Here is a 17518-nt window from a genome sequence, read left to right as displayed (position 1 = left end):
TGGCTGGGATCTGGCCAATGGAATGTGAGTGGCAGAGATATCAACCACTTCCAGACTTGGCCATCAACCCCCTGTGAGGTTCTATTTGTGCATCTTCCCCTACCTGTGTGGATGAAAGGGAAGACCCCCCCCCACCCCCGCCCCCGAAGACCATGGCACCTCTTGATAGAACCTTCTGAACCACTGCCATCACTTGGGAATACACGGTCCGGAAGCAGCCGCTCGTGACTTTGCAGGGGATAAACGTTTGTTTTAAGGCACCGTGGTTTGGCAGGCAAGTACTGCTGTCAATCCAGCCTTGTCTAATGCAAGCTTGGCTTAACACACTGCCTGTAGGGTCACATGGCTCCGGAGGCCAGAATGAAGGCCAGTGGGCAAAGTGGTTCCACTTTGCCTCGTCAGGAATTAAGATTTTCTTCCTAACCTTGTAGTGACGTGTCTTGGGTAGTAGCAAATTAGTGTCATTGGTGGTATTTGTTGAAAAATTGGACCATCATCTTGGGGGACATACATGGAATAATTCATCGGTACACTCCAGCACCGACATCGAATGTCTAATCTCGTAGGGTCCTTCTGAGAGTTGTTGAGTTGGGGCAAATGGTCTGGAAGTCCCACCCATTTCCCCAGAGCACTGGGCACCATTGTGACCCCAGGGAGGTGGCCGCCAAAGACCGCTGTCTTGCCGGATGAGGTCCTGGAGATGGCAGGATCACCAGCTGTAAGCAGCACTTTTTTCTGAAAAGCGCTGACCCAAAATGGCCCGGTTCTGGCTCTCCCTTGGTTGTACTGGTCAGAGGAAAGCAGCAGATGGGGGTGTATTCTGTGCTGGAAACGTCTCCCACCCTTGCCTGGCCACCCTGCAGACCACTGTGCGTAAACAGGAAGAGCCGCCCCTTGCGAAGCAACTGGTGAAAGAGGAAGGAAGCAGGTGGCTTCTGCCACCTCCAGTGCATCCCAGCTGGACCTTTTCCTCCGCCCATTCTCTCAGGAGAGCAAGGAGTCTTCGGCTCCCACCATGTCCTCTGTTTGGAAGAAGGAACGACTCTTCCAAAACACTTCAGGACTCCGGGAATCTGACCCCGAGAGGGATTAAGTGACTCAAACTGGATGTACATGTTAATACGATGAGTTAATCCTCGGTAATAAACACGGAGCCGGCCCCTCCGGAGAAGATGCTCCGGCCTGGCCAACAGATGTGGCCCTCCCACCACAGCCGGAGCGGGGAGGACAGCCCAGCGAGATGACTCCAACGAGCCTTGCTGCTTTGTAATCTTCCCCAGGGAGGGGTGGCCGGTCTGATCAGCCCTCCCTCTCTGTGGGGAAGCAGCTCTCAGCAGGGGTCATGTGTCCAAAGACAGAGGAGTGATATTCTCCAAACCACAGGGCTGGGCTCTGTCCGCAAAGGGGAGGGGCCCAAGGTAAGTCCCAGAGTGGATTTGCAACAAGTGCTGAAGAGCCCAGGACACTTCATGAATCTCAAGGGCAGGGAGAGAGGACCTACTTCACTGGAGGGCTCGATGCTTCCTGGACACTGCTGGGTCATCAAGGGCAACTCCCCGAATGGCCTTGTTCAAGTTCCCTGTGAGCAAGTCAATCCCTCCACCTTCCCGACTCCCCTGGGTGTTTCAAGGCCCCTCTAGGCCTTCCTGGTGTTAGAAGGCCCTCCTTCCCCACAAGGACTGCAGCACACTCCAGCTGGGGCTGGTTATTCTGTTTTATTGGCAAACTCACATTTGCTACATAAATCCACTGCGCAGCCCAACACACACATACTTGGCATAAAAGAGAGGACGATACGAAAATACAACTCTTGATAGTAAACAGAATCTCCCTCAGCTCTTCCCAGTCCATCCTGGTGGGAGAACTGGTGTTTAAGGTCAAAACAGGGACAAACAGGGAATGAGGAGGCATGGAGGACTCGGCCGGTGCCATTGCCCCAGGAGGATCCTGGGCTGGGGCGGGCGGGCTTTTCTTGGTTGTGTGGCCATTTCCGCCACCTTCAGACCTTCAGGAAGGGGAAAGAGAACCTCTTCAGGTGATGGGAGACCCTCCATAAGGAGCTGGGGCCGGTGCTGCCCAGTCAGAGCCAAGTGGAGCCCTGGGACCCCACTTCCCTAGGGCAACCCCGCTCGGGCTATCTGCCTTTGGGCACGCCGGATGGGGGGTGTGGGTGGGGGAGAGAAAGTTCAAAGATGCTCTTCCTGACCCTGCCTTTAGCAGACTCCACAACTGTTCTACTGGCCCCCGCTTCCATCTCCCCATCCCTAGTCCCTCCCCAGACTTGAGCCCACCTGTCCTCTTGTGTGCGAGGAACTCACATCCCAGGGATGTGAGAGCTGGCCCCAGCCATCGACCAGGCCATCTGAAGGGCTAGCACGTCTGTTAAAGTGGGCAGGTCCCTGGAGCAGTAGGAAGCTCTTCTGGTCCTTGGTCTGACTGCCAGGGCAGGGGCTCAACATGTGTGGCAGAGCTGCAGGGGAGCTGAGCTTCCCAGGACAGGACAGAAGGTGGCGGTCAGCACCCTGGGCTACATGTGGCCCACGGGACCACTCTCACGCTCCAGGGGGTTGAGGTGGGGGATGTGGCGGAGCCGCGCAGGACAACAAAGGAGGCGAAGGCAGCCCAGGGCCACCTCCTCTCTCCATTACAGAGACTGAGAGATGCCAGAGAATGCATCCGTTTTGTTTTGTTGCATCTGAGAACGGAGGAGAATGTCATGCTCAGACTGTTAGACTGTTAAGACATTCCACTGTGGGTACGGCAAGGGGCAGAGGCAGAGGCCGGGGTGGGCGTGGGCGGACACTGCCAATAGTCACGTGACCCTAGCCTCAGGGTCTTGGCACACAGCTGTCATGGAGACCCTGGCGTTTTAAACATGGACACATGGACACACACACACACACACACACACACACACACTCCCAGGTCTGGCGCTCCTGGGCCGATGGAAACAACACTGAAGCGGAGGAATCCGTGTGGGGAACGTGATTACACGCCTGGGCTTTAGGCCTCTGTCTGGACACGTGTGCTTCAGCACTGACTATTTCAAGGACCACAGACATCGGCCCGGGAGCCCCAAGACCTGTGTTCCATCAACCCTGAGCTTGGGGCATCTGCTCGGCTCTCCCTACACCACGGTGTGCAGGGGTCTCCGCTCTGCGTGCCACTCCCCGCCCTGCCCCCATGCACACTATCAGTACCCCAGATGCTTCCCCGCATTCCTTCTCCCCTCCAACCTCCTGGCCCCCCTCATCTTCCTTCCGATCCCCTTGTGGGTGGGGCTCAGTGTTCCTGATGACAACGCAGCTTTGGTCACCTCCTTGGATGACACCAGTACGTTTGGACAGGTGTCCTCCATGACAACAACCGCACTGGAAGGCCCGGCCAGCGCACACCCAGTCCCCTCCCTCCTCTCCCTACGCCCCTCCGTGCACGTCCTCTCACCCTGCACTCCCCCAGCCCGGCTTCTCTTTGAAAACCTGCAGGTGCCAGTTCACCGTCTTCCTCCTGCCAGCAGCCCCGCCTGCAGCAGAAGACAGACTGATGGGCTCACCCCAGCGGGCTCAGCAAGCTGCACGCTCCCTGGAACCAGCGAGGCCTGGCTGCAGCCCAGGCCCGGGGTGCAGTGACCCCCAGCCCCTCGTCCCCTCCAGCAGAAAGAGGCGCCTGCCCTTGGCCAAGCGGCGGCAGCCCAGCCGGCCAGCAAGCTCAGACCTCACTTCACCCCCGCACATGGCTGACTCCGGCTAGGCCAGCCCGGCGGGGGGCGCCCCTTCCCCTTTAGGTGAGTGAGGGGTCTGGAAGGTCGACTGGAGCTTCCTGAGCAACTCGGGCTCCTCGCTTTTCACCCCCGAGGCCTCGGGGGTGCCCAGCGGGTAGGCCTCCCGGGGCCCGCCGGTCCTGGAGCAGGTGAGGAGGGCCCGGCAGGCGGCGCGCAGGCGGGCCATGTCCCGGTGGGTGGTCTCGCTGACGAAGCAGTACAGCACGGGGTCGGCCACGCAGTTGAAGGTGGTGAGCAGCAGGGCAAAGTGGTAGGCGTTGAAGACGCTCTGGGCGAACTGGCAGCTGGACTCCCAGAGGCTGCGCACGAGCAGCAGCACGTGGTAGGGCAGGAAGCAGGCCAGGAAGATGACCACGGTGCTGAGCACCAGCCGCTGGATCTGGTCCTTGCGGCTCTGCTGGGTGCCGTGGCTGCGGCGCACGGCGCGCAGGATGCCCCGGTAGGCGGCCAGCAGCAGGCAGAGTGGGAAGAGGAAGCCCACGAGGAAGCGGTAGTAGTTGATGTTGCGCTGCCAGGGCTGCAGCGGGTAGTGCTCGAAGCAGACGCGGTGCTGGTCGCCGTCCTCCACCAGCTCGGTGTGCAGGAGGAAGTAGACGCTGGCCAGCAGCTCCTTGGCCCAGATGACCACGCTGACGCCCACGGCCGCCTTCAGGGTGCGGAACTGGTGGAAGCGGAAGGGGTGGGCCACGGCCAGGTAGCGGTCGATGGAGATGCAGCAGAGGAAGCCCACGCTGATGTAGATGTTCTCGTAGAGGAGGATGCCGCACACCTGGCAGGACAGGTCCCCGTACGACCAGTTGTCGTGCTGCAGCACGTACTGCAGCCAGAAGGGCAGCGAGCAGATGTAGAAGAGGTCGGCCACGGTCAGGTTGCACAGGTACACGCCCAGCTCGTTCCGCGCCTTGATCTGCAGGTAGCCGAAGTAGAGGGACAGGCAGTTGGCCGGGAAGCCCACCACCAGCACGGTGACGTAGACCACGGGGGCCAGCGTCTGGTGGATGGTGTGTTCGATGGTGCAGTTCGGGCGGGAGGCGTCCGCCGTGATGTTGCCCATCCTCGGGCCTGCGGGGGCCTCACCCCTCCCGGCTCAGGCAGCGGGCCTCTCCGCCGCCATGGCGTTCACAGGCCGCACCTCCTTGGCGGTGGGTGAGCTTCTGAAAGTCAAAGGCGGGAAAGGCTTAGAAGAAGAGCAGCTGACATGTATACAGCACCTACTGTGTGTCAGGCGCTGTCCTAAGTGCCTCACTTAATCTAGACCAGGCGTCCTCAAACTACGGCCCGTGGGCCACGTGCGGGTGTTTTTGCCGTTTTGTTTTTTTTACTTCAAAATAAGATATGTGCAGTGTGCATAGGAATTTGTTCATAGTTTTTTTGTTTTGTTTTTTTTTTAAATATATTTTATTGATTTTTACAGGGAGGAAGGGAGAGGGATAGAGAGCTAGAAATGTCGATGAGAGAGAAACATCGACCAGCTGCCTCCTGCACACTGGGGATGTGCCCGCAACCAGGGTACATGCCCTTGACCGGAATCGAACTTGGGACCTTCCAGTCCTCAGGCCGACGCTCTATCCACTGAGCCAAACCGGTTTCGGCTGTTCATAGTTTTTTTAAAACTATAGTCCGGCCCTCCAACGGTCTGAGGGACAGTGAACTGGCCCCCTATTTAAAAGTTTGAGGACCCCTGATCTAGATGATCCAGCCCCGTGGTCGGCAAACGGCGGCTCGCGAGCCACATGCGACTCTTTGGCCCCTTGAGTGTGGCTCTTCCACAAAATACCACGGCCTGGGCGAGTCTATTTTGAAGAAGTGGCGCTAGAAGAAGTTTAAGTTTAAAAAATTTGGCTCTCAAAAGAAATTTCAATCGTTGTCCTGTTGATATTTGGCTCTGTGGACTAAGGAGTTTGCCGACCACTGATCCAGCCAACCAACTCCAGCTCCACTAGGACCTGTGAACGCGGTGTATGTCTCCCCGTCCTCCTTCCCAGCTGGTCCCTTGTTTACGCTCCTGGTCACCACGGCACAGCCCGTCCTGAGCCCGGCTCTCCAAGGAACAGCAAGGGCCCAGCCACGGTCTCCCGCCGCAGTCAGCACCACTCACGTTTTTCCTACCTGCTCACGGGAATGGGCCAGGTCAGTTAACATGGAGGCCGCCGCCCCTCCTGGGGCCCTCTCCAGGCAGCACAGAAGGGGCCCAATCTCGCCCACATCCCACAGTGCCCGGGCGAGAAACAGGCTGAGCTTCCCCGGGCACTGCCTGGATTCCTGGGTGTTTGTCAGCGGGTGCTGACCCTCCTCTCTTCCACGGAGCTTGGAGACCCACATGGGAGACAGCGCAGGACCAGGCTCCGACAGACATGAGCACCAGGCCAAGGTCAGCCACTTACGCGTCATTTACCCTTTCTGAGCCTCAGTTTCCCCCTCTGTAAAGTAGGGATAGAAATTCCTGCCCTGGGGATGAGGATGAGGGCCACAGAAGATCTTTTGCAGCCGAGAGGTGGGGTAAAAGGTGGTAGTCTTACATTAGTGAAAAGTTCCTATGATTGAGAACTTAAAGAAAATCCTGCATATACAAATACATTGGAATAAGATAGAATAACCTTTTTTGTTGTTGTTGTAAGCCTACTTTATAAATTAATAATATATCAAAACCAAAGGTTTGAGCTTCTCTATTGATTTAACACTCCTGGTTCAGATGAAAAATCTGGCTGTGTCTCAATCAGGATCTTTTTCAACCTTTTTTTCCCCCCCATCACCCTCCCAAGGAGCCTAACTTTTAGACGTGCCCCCCTACACCCCGGCTCCATGAAATGATAATACCTCAGGTATACTGCATATGTTTATGTACTGTGCCCTGGGGGTGACAAACCATTTAATACCTAAGACTAATAATCATTTCATAGCTAAGATTTTTTTCACCCCCCCCCCAAGAACCAATATTCACCCCCCCTTGAGAATGCATGGTCTACACGGCTGCAGATGCTGCATGCGTGGCCTGTATGAGGTGGTGTGGCGGTACCAGCAGATCACCCCTGCCCTTTGCTCTCCCTTCACCATAGTCAAGCTGGGACTCTCCGACCAGAAGAGAAGCCCCTCAGCATTCAGGACCCACATCTCATCACCTGCCAACCAGGGCCCCTCCCCCCACAACCTGTGGCCTGTCTTGGCTCCCACTGGCCCTGTGGCCCCCGAGCCAGAGCTCAGGCTGGAAGTGGGTACTGTGTGCTGGGGAGGGGCTCAGAGACATCAGTCCAGCAGTTCCCTGCCTGGAGTTCTGGGGTTCCCCAGGAAGCAAATGCTCAATCTTATACACATACTAGAGGCCCGGTGCACGAAATTCATGCACTGGGAGGCGGGTTCCCTCTGCCTGTCCTGCGCCCTCTCACAGTCCGGGAGCCCTCGGGGGATGTCCGACCACAGTCTGGGACCCCTCGCTCCTTACCACCTGCCTGCTCGCTGCTCCTTAGCGCTGCCACGGAGGCGGGAGAGGCTCCCACCACTGCTGTTGCACTTGCCAGTGGTGAGCTCGGCTTCTGGCTGAGTGGCCCTCCCCCTGTGGGAACGCACTGACCACCAGGGGGCAGCTCCTGCGTTGAGCGTCTGCCCCCTGGTGGTCAGTGCGCATCATAGCAACCAGTTGTTCTGGTCGTTCTGCCTTAACGGTTGCTTAGGCTTTTATTGTATAAGTAAGTGTGTGCATTTTTCCTGAGAAGAGGACCTATAGTTTTCATAAGCGTCTCTAAAACAGGCAGGAGATGGGCCTGGTTGGTCCAAAGCTGCCGCCTTCTCACCTGGACCCCCCGTGGCTCTCTCCATAGCCAAGCCCACCCCACCAACTTTCCCACTCGCCCCCACCGTTATCACTCAACACCTACAATGCAGACCAGATCCTCCTCCTCCTTGCTTAAAACCCACTGAGACCGTTTCTTATCACACCTATGGCAGGACCCAGATTCCTTATGGAACCTACAAGGCCCAATGGGATCTGACTCCAGCTCCCTGCACCTGGCCCATCACCAGCACTTCCAGCCACACCACCCAGCTTCCTGTGCCTCAGCCCCAGCCTGGCTCCTGGCCTTGGCACCAGCCGCGGCCTCTCCTAGAGCACTCCCTCCACCCCCGCCGCCTCCCCTCTACCTCCACCTCAGGGCTGGCTCCTTTGCTGCCAGATCTCAGCTTAAAGGTCACCCCTTCCTCCTCGTGAGGCATTCCCTGACCACCCTGCTTAAGGCAGCCCCCTCCCCAGTCACCATCACACCATCCTATTCGATTGCTCCCGCCTCCGTGGCAGCGCTAAGGAGCAGCGAGCAGGCAGGTGGTAAGGAGTGAGGGGTCCCAGACTGAGGTCGGACATCCCCTGAGGGCTCCCGGACTGTGAGAGGGCGCAGGCCAGGCAGAGGGAACCCCCCTCCCAGTGCATGAATTTCGTGCACCGGGCCTCTAGTATGTGTATAAGATTGAGCATTTGCTTTCTGGGGAACCCATCACTGATACCTGAGGTTGTTCTCATTTATTGACTTGTCTGCTTGTTGATGATCCGTCTCCTCCATGAGAATGTAAATTCCAAGAGGGCAGAAGCCTTGTGGACCTCGAACGGTGCCTGGCATCTCACAGGCACTCGTGAACACTTCCGGAAGGAATGAGTGGACGCTACCTCCCCATTTCACAGGTGAGGAAACTGAGGTCCCAATGGGGAAGTGGCTTGCCCAAAGCCAGCCTGAGGAAGGAAGCGTTGGTGTTCTTGCTCCATGTCCCCCCTCCAGTCCCCAACTGAGACTCACCCCCAACCTCTCAGTCCCCGGAAGACTGGGACCCCCAGTCAGGGTCCCCTCCCTGTCCTCTCCTCCCCAGGACACAAGGCCTGGCATCCCAGGGATGGTGGTGGAGGGGGTGTTCCTTGCCGTCACTGTGCTTAATGGTTGTTACGTGTACGTAAACATGAAGTTTACCGTGTTGGCCATTCTTAAGCGCGTTGTTCTCTGGCACGAAGCACATTCACGTTGTTGTACAACCATCACCACCATCCATCTCCAGAATTCTTCATCTTCCCCAACTGAAAAACTCTGTCCCCATGAAACACTAGCTCCCCACTCCCCTGTCCCCCCGGCCCCTGGCACCCCCCATTCTACTTGCTGTTTCTAGGAATTTGACTATCCTGGGCCCCTCATACAAGCGGAGTCAGACGCACCGGTCCTTTTGCGACCGGCTTATTTAGCTGAGTGTAGGGTCCTCCGGCCTCGTCCGTGCTATAACGTGTCGGAAGGTCCTTCCTTGTGGAGGCTGAGTACTGCTCCTCTCTGCATGTGCTGCACTTGGCTTCCTCCTTCACTTGTCGATGAGCATTTGGGCTGTATCTACCTTTAGGCTGTCGCGAATAATGCTGCTGTGAACATGGGTGTGCAGCTATCTGTGTGCGTCCCTGCTTTCTGTGTTTTGTTTTGTTTTGTTTTGGGGGGAGGGGCACACACCCACAGGTGGAATCGCAGGGTCACATGGTAACTCTATTTTTAACTTTCTGAGGAACCGTCGTTCCGTTTTCCACAGCGGCTGCCCCATTTTGCATTCCCACCACCAGTACCCAGGCTTTTCTTGTTTTTTTTTTTGTTTGTTTTTTCTGTTTGTGTCCTGATGGTGAGAGGAGGGGAGAAGGGGCCGCTGAGACCTGTGACCCCTAAGCTCTGCCCACAGCCCGGCGAGTCAGAATTCGGCCCTACTTGCCCTCCCTGCGCCAGCTCTCCTGTCTGTGGACCCCAACTCCACACCTGTGGGGCCGGACGGTTCACCGGGCTCCCTATGAGGAAGTGCACAGCAGTGCAGGACCCCACCCAGGACCTCAGGCTCCCCCTAGTCCAGATGCAATCCGCCCACAGGAAGCCAGAATTCATTCATAAACACAGGCCCTCCCAAGCCGATAAGACAGGGCGAATGAGCCACGGCGAGAACGCGTCCCAGCAGGTCTTAAGAATTCCCTGAGAGTCACCGGGCCCAACGCCTGTTGTTTACCGGTGTGAGCGAGTACATGCACGGGGTGGGCGGGGACAACCGCTCGCGGCTTCCTCTTTCCTTCGCCAACAATGAGGGACGCCTGGCAACCAAAGTCACAAATAGTCAAGCCTGCAGGGCAAAGACACACGGGCCATGTTTAAAGTACCTCCTACGTTCACTTTGGAGCAAAATAAAAAGGGTTTTGACATTCTAGACGGGGGATCTGGACCTTCTGCCTGAGTCACCCGAGGATCTGCCACCGCAGGTGACTGAACCACACCTCGAGTTTCTGACCCCGAGGGGCTGAGCCGGGGCCGGAGAACCGGCCACAAGCTCCCAGGTGCCGCGGGGGCTGCGGGCCTGTGGGCCACCCTTTGAGGAGCCAGGGACCCACAGGTCCAGAAAGTCTGGGGTTTGCTCCCGATCGGGTGTTCTACACGAGGCCCCAGGCTGGGGAGCGAAGGCGGCTGGAAGGGGCACTGGAGAGCCGGCAGACCCGGGTCAGAGCCAGGACACAGCCTTGGGGAGCTCCACAGCCTGACGCCGGCTTTTCAAACACGGCGCCTGGATCTGTATTTCAAACTAGAGAGACTGTGCTTCCACTCTGGATTTGCAAACTCTGTTCCAGTTCCCAGAGCCTTTCACATCTGCCCTCTTGCCCGATCTTCACAACAGCCTTGTCATTGCCCCCATTTTATTATATGGATAAGTGTGTGTATCAGCATAGAGGGATCTGCGAGGACTCTAACCCTTTGCACTCGCTTGCTTTTTTCTCGATTCCTTTATTCTAATGCTAACCGTGTCGAGTCACACTCGACATCCGAGTGCAAAAGATTAATGGCCAAGAGAACGTGAGCTCCGAAAGGAAGGAAGCAGCTTTGACGCAAGGTAAGGCCCTCTTGCACGCTCTAAGCCAGGAGGAGGGGCTGCGTGCGGGAGCACAAGTCCATAAATGAGAACAATCTCAGACATCAGAGGGAGTGGCCTGCCCAACAGCCCAGCGCCTCTGGGTTTCCTTCGATAAGTATCTGTGGAGCATCTGCAAGGTCCTCGGCACCAGACTAGACACGGGACTGAGGGATAAGGAAGAAACGGCTCCCGCCCTCAGGGCGCCTCCGATCTCCGAAGATAGGAAGGCCACTTGCAGGAAGGACTGCCACCGCAGGCCCTGGACGGCGGGCTTCCTGCACGTCCCTCCCACTCACATTCCCTGCTGGTCTGTGCTTGTCACTCCACACGCACACTCTGTGGGATGACAGCTCCTCCACAGTCTCAGCCCCTCTGCACTCTCAGGACGCGCAGACCGCACCACCCTCCCCAGCTTCCTGCCACCACGCAGGGCGTGCTCAGCGAGGCCTGCCCCCGCTTGCTTCCGTCCTTCTCTCCGCTAGTCTGTTGCCTGCCCAGTCACTCACGGTGGGTGGCTGGCCTTCAGCGTCTTCCCTCATCCCCACCCACAGCATCCACTTCGTTACCCGGTTCTACCATTTTCAACGCTTACATGTTTCCCACGTCCGTCTCCTCTTCAGCTCCCCGACCAGTGCCCCGGTGGGCTTGGTCAAGACCTCCTCCCCGGAATCAGTTCCATGGCCTCTCACCGCCCTCAAAGACATCCTCTAGAACACCAATCTAACCTCATCACGCCTGCTTGGAACCCTTGAATGGCTTTCTAGTCATCCACCTGTTCATCATCCATCCACCCACCCACCCTCCCATTCACACAACAAATACGTATTGAGTATCTGTTACATGGAGGGCACTGCACTGAACACTGGCTCCTAGGGTAACTCAAGTTGCTTCTAGTCTCCCGGGGGAGGGGAGGAGATAAGTGAACCAGCTCCTAAAGAGAGGAGGATTTTAAGGGAGCTCATTAGAGGGGACTTAACCCAGCCAGAAAAGCCGTCCTGAGGAGCAGGTTATGCTGAGACCAGGAGAAGGGGAAGGGCTGCCTGAGCAGAGGGGCGTTTCTGCCGTAGACACGTGTGTGCAACAGATCCAGTCCAAGAGAGAGAGTGAATGGGCTCCTCCTGGAACTGGAAGTAGCTTGGCGTGCCTGGATCTAGGCATAAAGGGGGCCTGGCCAGAAAGGAGACAAGAAGGAGCCGTAGTAACTAACAGTTAATTAGAAGGGAGGTGGGGAACAGTCAGGGACAAATCTGAGATGTTCCTGACTATGAGTGATTGGTCCTTAGTAGCTCTAAAAAATTTACTTCTTAGATGGATAACTGGGTGGGTGGATGGGTAAATGGATGGGCAGATAAATGGATGAGAGGTAAATGGATAGATGTGAGTGAATGAGCGGATAGGTGGATGAATGGGTGGGTGGATGGCCCGGTAGATGGGTACATTTATGAGATGAATGAATCAGGGGTAGATGGGTGGACAGATGAATGAATGGATGAGTGTGGAAATGGCTGGGTGGGTGGGTGTGTGAATGGCTAGATGGGTGACGGGTACATGGATAGATGGATTGGTTAATGGGTAGATAGGAAGATGAATGGGTTGGTAGGTAGGCAGATGGCTGGGTTGGGAGGTGGTTGAGGTTGGGTGCTGGGACAGTGGAGTTTTCATTAATAGAAACAGAAAAGTGACGAGGAGGAATGCCTGTAGCCTTGTTTCCAGCGGCCTGGCACCTGCTCAGGCTGCCTGAGCTGCTCGGAGGGTCCTGCTCTCTCACCCAGGCCTTGTCACAGCCAGTCCTCCCTTCTCCCAGCGCCTGAGGACAGACAGACACTACACTTGGCTTCGTTTCTACCCCAGGTGGAAACTACACCTTGCCAGGAGCGTCCCTTCTCTACCTGGTCTCCACAGGAATCCTACTCCTCAAAAATCAAGACACAGTGGATGCAAAAGTGTTCTGTACGTGAAAAGATGCAGACGGGATAGAAGAGCCAACCCAGATCCGCTGAGAGCCCTCCACCTGCTAGGCACATCTCTTCCAATGCCATTCTCATCCGCGCCCATTTTACAGATGGAGAAAACACAACTGAGGCTGGGAGGTGAGCCAACCTGCTCAGCATTCCACAGTCACCGTGTGCTCGGCCAGGTTTGGAACTCCGGCTGGCCCGCACTTTCCTTGATGCCAGGCTCTCTTCCCGTTTGTCTTTATTGGCGCTGAGCAGCCCCCCTCCACCTCCAGGCTTCACCAGGCTCCAGTCCGTATAGCTGCCACCATGAGGGCCCCCAGGCGTGGTCCCCGGCTAGCCCCTGCACCTGGAGGGTGCTCCGCCAGGTCACCCATTCCCTCAGCACCCACTGAAGAAAACCTGTGGGTCCCGTCGAGCTTCCCCAAGTGGAGGGGGTGCGGCAAAGAACCAGAACAAGGAGCTACGGCATCTAGTCCCTCACTTATCATCACACACAGGCACCCCAACACCTAAAAGCAAACCTGCAAATGCTCATCAGCACAGAGGGGTCTGCGAGGACTTTAACGGCCAAGAGAACGAGAGCCCCGAAAGGAAGGAAGGGGCTTTGACGCGAGGTAAGGACCCCTTGCACGCTCCAAGCCAGGAGGAGGGGCCGCGTGCGGGAGCACGGCTGGCACACACACAGCGATCGCTTCCCCGGGGCGCCCGCGGGCACACAGACCATCGCTCACCGTGCCCGGGTGGCCCTGCTCGCGGGAGCCCTGAGCCCACGGAGCAGGGAGTTTCCGGCAGACCCAGCTTCTCTTCCTTTCTCTGCTTGAACCTCCACATCCTTTCAACAAGGTTGTTTCATTTCCTACGCGTGCCTGTCTCGGAGGCTGTTGCTATTTCCCTCTGGGGCGGGAGGAGGACGCAGGCAGCGTTTTTCCTCAGCCGCACGGCTCCCCCAGGTAGCCACACTCCAGCAACAGCAAGGCAGGCTCTCATTTCTAAAGCCTCGTAGCCGTTTCCAAGTTCAATCCCATCTGGGCTCACGAGGCTCAGACGGCCTGGCACCGCCAACCCATCTCACCGAACCCGAAGCCCAGAGAGGCTGACACGGTCGCTCAAGTTCACACAGCAAGTCAGGGCGGTCTGAATCCAGAATCCAGGCATCGAGGCACCCACACACTGCCTTTAAGCGCTTCTGACCACAAACCACAGCAAGAGATGCACTTGACACTGTAACCCAGCACACGCATTCTACACACGCATTCTACACACGCGCACATGCACACAGGCACTAACTTCCCCAATGCAGTACTTACCCTACCGTCTGCGGTGCCCTCTCATCAGGTCTCTTCTGTTCTGTTTTTCTAAATGCAGGTCCTGAGCTGCCAAATGTATTCCCTGACCCTCTAATGCTGGACTGCCCCACCTGCTCAGCCTCCAGACCCCAGGGAGGCGCTGCCCCAGCCAGGTGAGGGGCCGGCAGCGCGTGGCAGCGACGGGAAGCGGTCCCCGCGGGATCCCGGGTCCTCTGTGACTTGCTTCACGGCTGAGCTCTGCCCTCAAACCTCAAGCAGCTGGGCTTTTTTTCTGCGGCTCCCAGAAGGTCTGGGGAGGAGCCGCAAAAGCACCTTCCGGGGCCTGGTGGACCCCCCAGGCCGCGGCGGGCAGCCCTGCACCAGGACCCACACTCCCCCTCCAGGGATTTCCCGCAGACCACGCCTCCCAGCTCCGTCTAGAAAACCCCAGCTGGAGGCTGCCCCTTCCGGAGCTGGGAGCTGAGGCAGAATCATGTGAACTCATCCGTGTCAGGCTGGCGCTGGCCCAGGAGCACTTGCCAGGACCAGGGCGGCGGGACTGCTCCCTCCACCTGCTCGGCCTGCTTCCCACACATCCCAGAGGCAGGGGGCAACCTTGGGAAGGTGGAGGGGTGAAGGGGGGGGGATGTTAAGCTGAAATTAGGGACAGGAGACCTCGGGGGCCGGGGGGCATGCAGGAGAAGGGGCTGCACTAATTCTACCCATCAAACCCCTTTGAGCACCTACGGCAGCGGTCGGCAAACCGCGGCTCGCGAGCCACATGCGGCTCTTTGGCCCCTTGAGTGTGGCTCTTCCACAAAATACCACGGCCTGGGCGAGTCTGTTTTGAAGAAGTGGCGCTAGAAGAAGTTTAAGTTTAAAAAATGTGGCTCTCAAAAGAAATTTCAATCGTTGTACCGTTGATATTTGGCTCTGTTGACTAATGAGTTTGCCGACCACTGAGTCCTACGGGATCCCAGGAGAGGAGACGCAGGCCGTGGAGCCCTGGCCAGGGGTCCTCCCTGAGCCGCCCAGGTGACTAGAGCAGACCTCGGACCCCAGCGAGGACAACAGGACAACGAGGCAAGGATGGGGCAAGCTGACCGTCTCCACTCCCACCCGCAGGATGTCACTCTCCAGCCACCAGCAGCCAACCTCTGGGTCAGTGGGTCTCACGTACCTTAGAAAATACTCGGGAGCTTATGAAAAACACCACCAATGCCGGGCCCCACCCCAGGCGAATGAAACCACACTCGCTGGAGATGCGGTGCCAGCACCCATGGTTTTCAAAGCTCTCTGGACAGCTCAGCGGGCAGCCAAGTGCAGAGGCCCTGGGTACGCGCCGGAGGCAGCGTTAATGTTTTTAAACAGCTCGGGCCCGGGTGGGGAGCAAGCACAGGGCTTGGCGCCATGGGGCTCTGGCTCTCAGGAGCATCTGCCGCTCTCCCAGCAGAGCAGCCCCGGGCTCCTCCTCATTCAGGTGGGGACACGCGGGCCCAGCCAGGCAAAAGCTCTTGATCAGGGTCTTACAGCCACACCGTAGAGCTGTGACTCTAGGATCCTGCTGCCCACGTCAGAGCCACTCTATTTTGGCGTGACCTCCTCCCTCCTTGGACGCTGCTCATAGGATATGTGGCTGGAGCCAGGAAGCCAATGCCCACATGCACGGGAGGGTGTCCCTGAGGATGTACGTGCCCCTGGCTCTGTTGCGTGGTCTGTGGGACTTGTCTTCTCCAGAGAGCAGATCGCTCTAGGCCTGTCAGGGGACTGTACTGGCAGGGGTCCCGGGAACCACCCCTCTCCCCTCCCTCCCCACCGCCGTGGGGCCTGGGCCCTCTCCAATGGTCTCCTCCGTTAGTTACTGAGAAGGCTGCGCCTGGTTATGGGGAGTCCTTTCCCACAGACCAGACGCTGGTTCTGAGTTGCGGAAGTGTGGCTGGCTCTCCCCTTCTCATACGAAAGGACGGGTCGGTTAGGAGTGCAGGCTCCCCCCAGGGCACACCACCCAAAGAGAGCACCCCTGGCTCTGTCTACAGGGCAGCCCAGCCCACTGGACATGCGCACACAGGCCATCTATGCCTGGAAGACTACTGATACCTGTGCCCGCCCCCTCCCCCAAGACTCCCAGGCTGCCCCAGGCTGGCCAGCCCCCTCTGCCAACAGGGTGCACCACCTCATCTGGGATGGGAAGCCTCTCTCTCTCTCTCTCCAGGGCCAGGGTCCCCCCCTTTCCCTCCCCACTGGGCCTTTGGGACTGCAGATGGGACGAAGCTGGCTTCGGCTTTAGTCACATCGCTGAGCCCATGTCCTCTGTGACATGCCCACCCAGTGACAGAAAGAACAGCCCGCGCTGTGATCTACTCTGGTGCTAGGATTCTGTCTCTGAACGAGAAACAGTGATGACACCGAGCATCAAGCAGTGGCCTGAGGGGCCTAGAGACCCATAACCTCGACCCTCCCCAACCTCTCCAAGCAAACCTGCTGCGAAGCCAAAGCAGCGAGTCTGTAATCAAAACGTGGCCTCCAGAGAAGCCCCGGTTCACCTCCCCCATTCAAACTCCCCTCCCAAAGCCTGAAGTGCCAGAACCTTGGAGCCGCCGCCGCTGAGCAGGGACGGGCATGTAGTGAAGGGTGAGAATGCTCACGCCCTGTGTAGGGGGGGTGTGATCTCATGGGGGCTGCAGGGCCTGCCGCTGTGGCTCCTCCCATCCCGGGAAGACAGAAGGGCCGAAACTGGGCCAGGCCCACCGCCTGAATTCCTTTCCCATCTGTCTCGGCCCCAGTGCCCGCCGTCATGAGGTGCTGTGGAACCCACTGGATGACAGACCGGAGGCTTGCCTGAACCCTGAGTAGGTCCTGCCTGCCCCCAACATGAACATCTCCTCCAGGACCTGGGCTCAGGGCCTGGTGAAATGTTCTGGAGGCTCGTTTGAGGGCGACAGGGCCCCCAGCCAGAAGGGCACTCATGGGCCCCCAGAGGTCCAGGCAGCCTGGGTGTCATCATGGGGAGGACTCTGGAGTCTGCCCTGAGCTGGTGGCACCAAGCAAGGCCTCGGCACAGGGCAGCAACCCTGTGGTCACGGGACGGAGGTTAAAAGCAGAGGCTCTGGGCCAGACGGAGGTTAAAAGACAGAGGAGGTTGAGATCCTGAGCTGTCACTGTCTGGCTATGTGACCTTAACAAGTCGCCTTCCTGGACAATCAGTGGACTTCTGTGAGAACCCGAGAGATGAGGTCCAACAAGTGCCTGGCATTTAGTAGGTTCCTGTGTTAGTGAGGATGCAGTGATGATGAGGATGGTAGTGGTGACAGCATCGATCCCTCAGGCTAGAAGGTCCGCCCCGCAGTCTGACTCACCCCAGGAAAGGTGAAGGGTGGGCGGGCCAACGCGGTAAGATGCTTGCTACAGCGCATTACCTTGTTCCCCACGGCTACGCTGCTGATTTGGAGCTGGTCGGGGTAAAGGCCTCAGAGGAGCCTCGTGAGCTCTGATAAGTACAAGTGTCTATCAGGAGTCATCTGCCGTCTGCCTGCAGGGACCTCCGCTGACTTACGTCTTGAAGGCGCCTTGGGCCTGACGCTTTAGCACAGGTTTGCATCAGA

The 17518-nt window shown here is 57.8% G+C and overlaps 1 protein-coding gene across 2 annotated transcripts in view; it reads right to left on the bottom strand.

Moving 5' to 3' along the window:
* Positions 1-1696: 1696 nt before the first annotated feature.
* GPR68 (G protein-coupled receptor 68) overlaps positions 1697-17518 on the bottom strand; it is a 30560-nt gene continuing 14738 nt past the window's right edge. Inside the window, exons 1-2 of one of the 2 annotated variants that reach the window (XM_008148422.3) lie at positions 13938-14315; positions 1697-4935 (exon numbers count right to left, since the gene is read on the bottom strand). In XM_008148422.3, the coding sequence (XP_008146644.2) occupies positions 3747-4835 (1089 nt within the window). In that variant the 5' untranslated portion in view covers positions 4836-4935; positions 13938-14315 and the 3' untranslated portion in view covers positions 1697-3746. Of the gene's footprint in view, positions 4936-13937; positions 14316-17518 lie in introns of those variants that run through there. The other variant, XM_028155913.2, reaches the window with a different exon arrangement.

The sequence above is a fragment of the Eptesicus fuscus genome, chromosome 5 (genome assembly GCF_027574615.1).
Source record: "Eptesicus fuscus isolate TK198812 chromosome 5, DD_ASM_mEF_20220401, whole genome shotgun sequence".
NCBI lineage: Eukaryota > Metazoa > Chordata > Mammalia > Chiroptera > Vespertilionidae > Eptesicus > Eptesicus fuscus.
The sequence above is the reverse complement of the archived record's forward strand: the minus strand, read 5'-3'. Positions and strand labels throughout refer to the sequence as shown.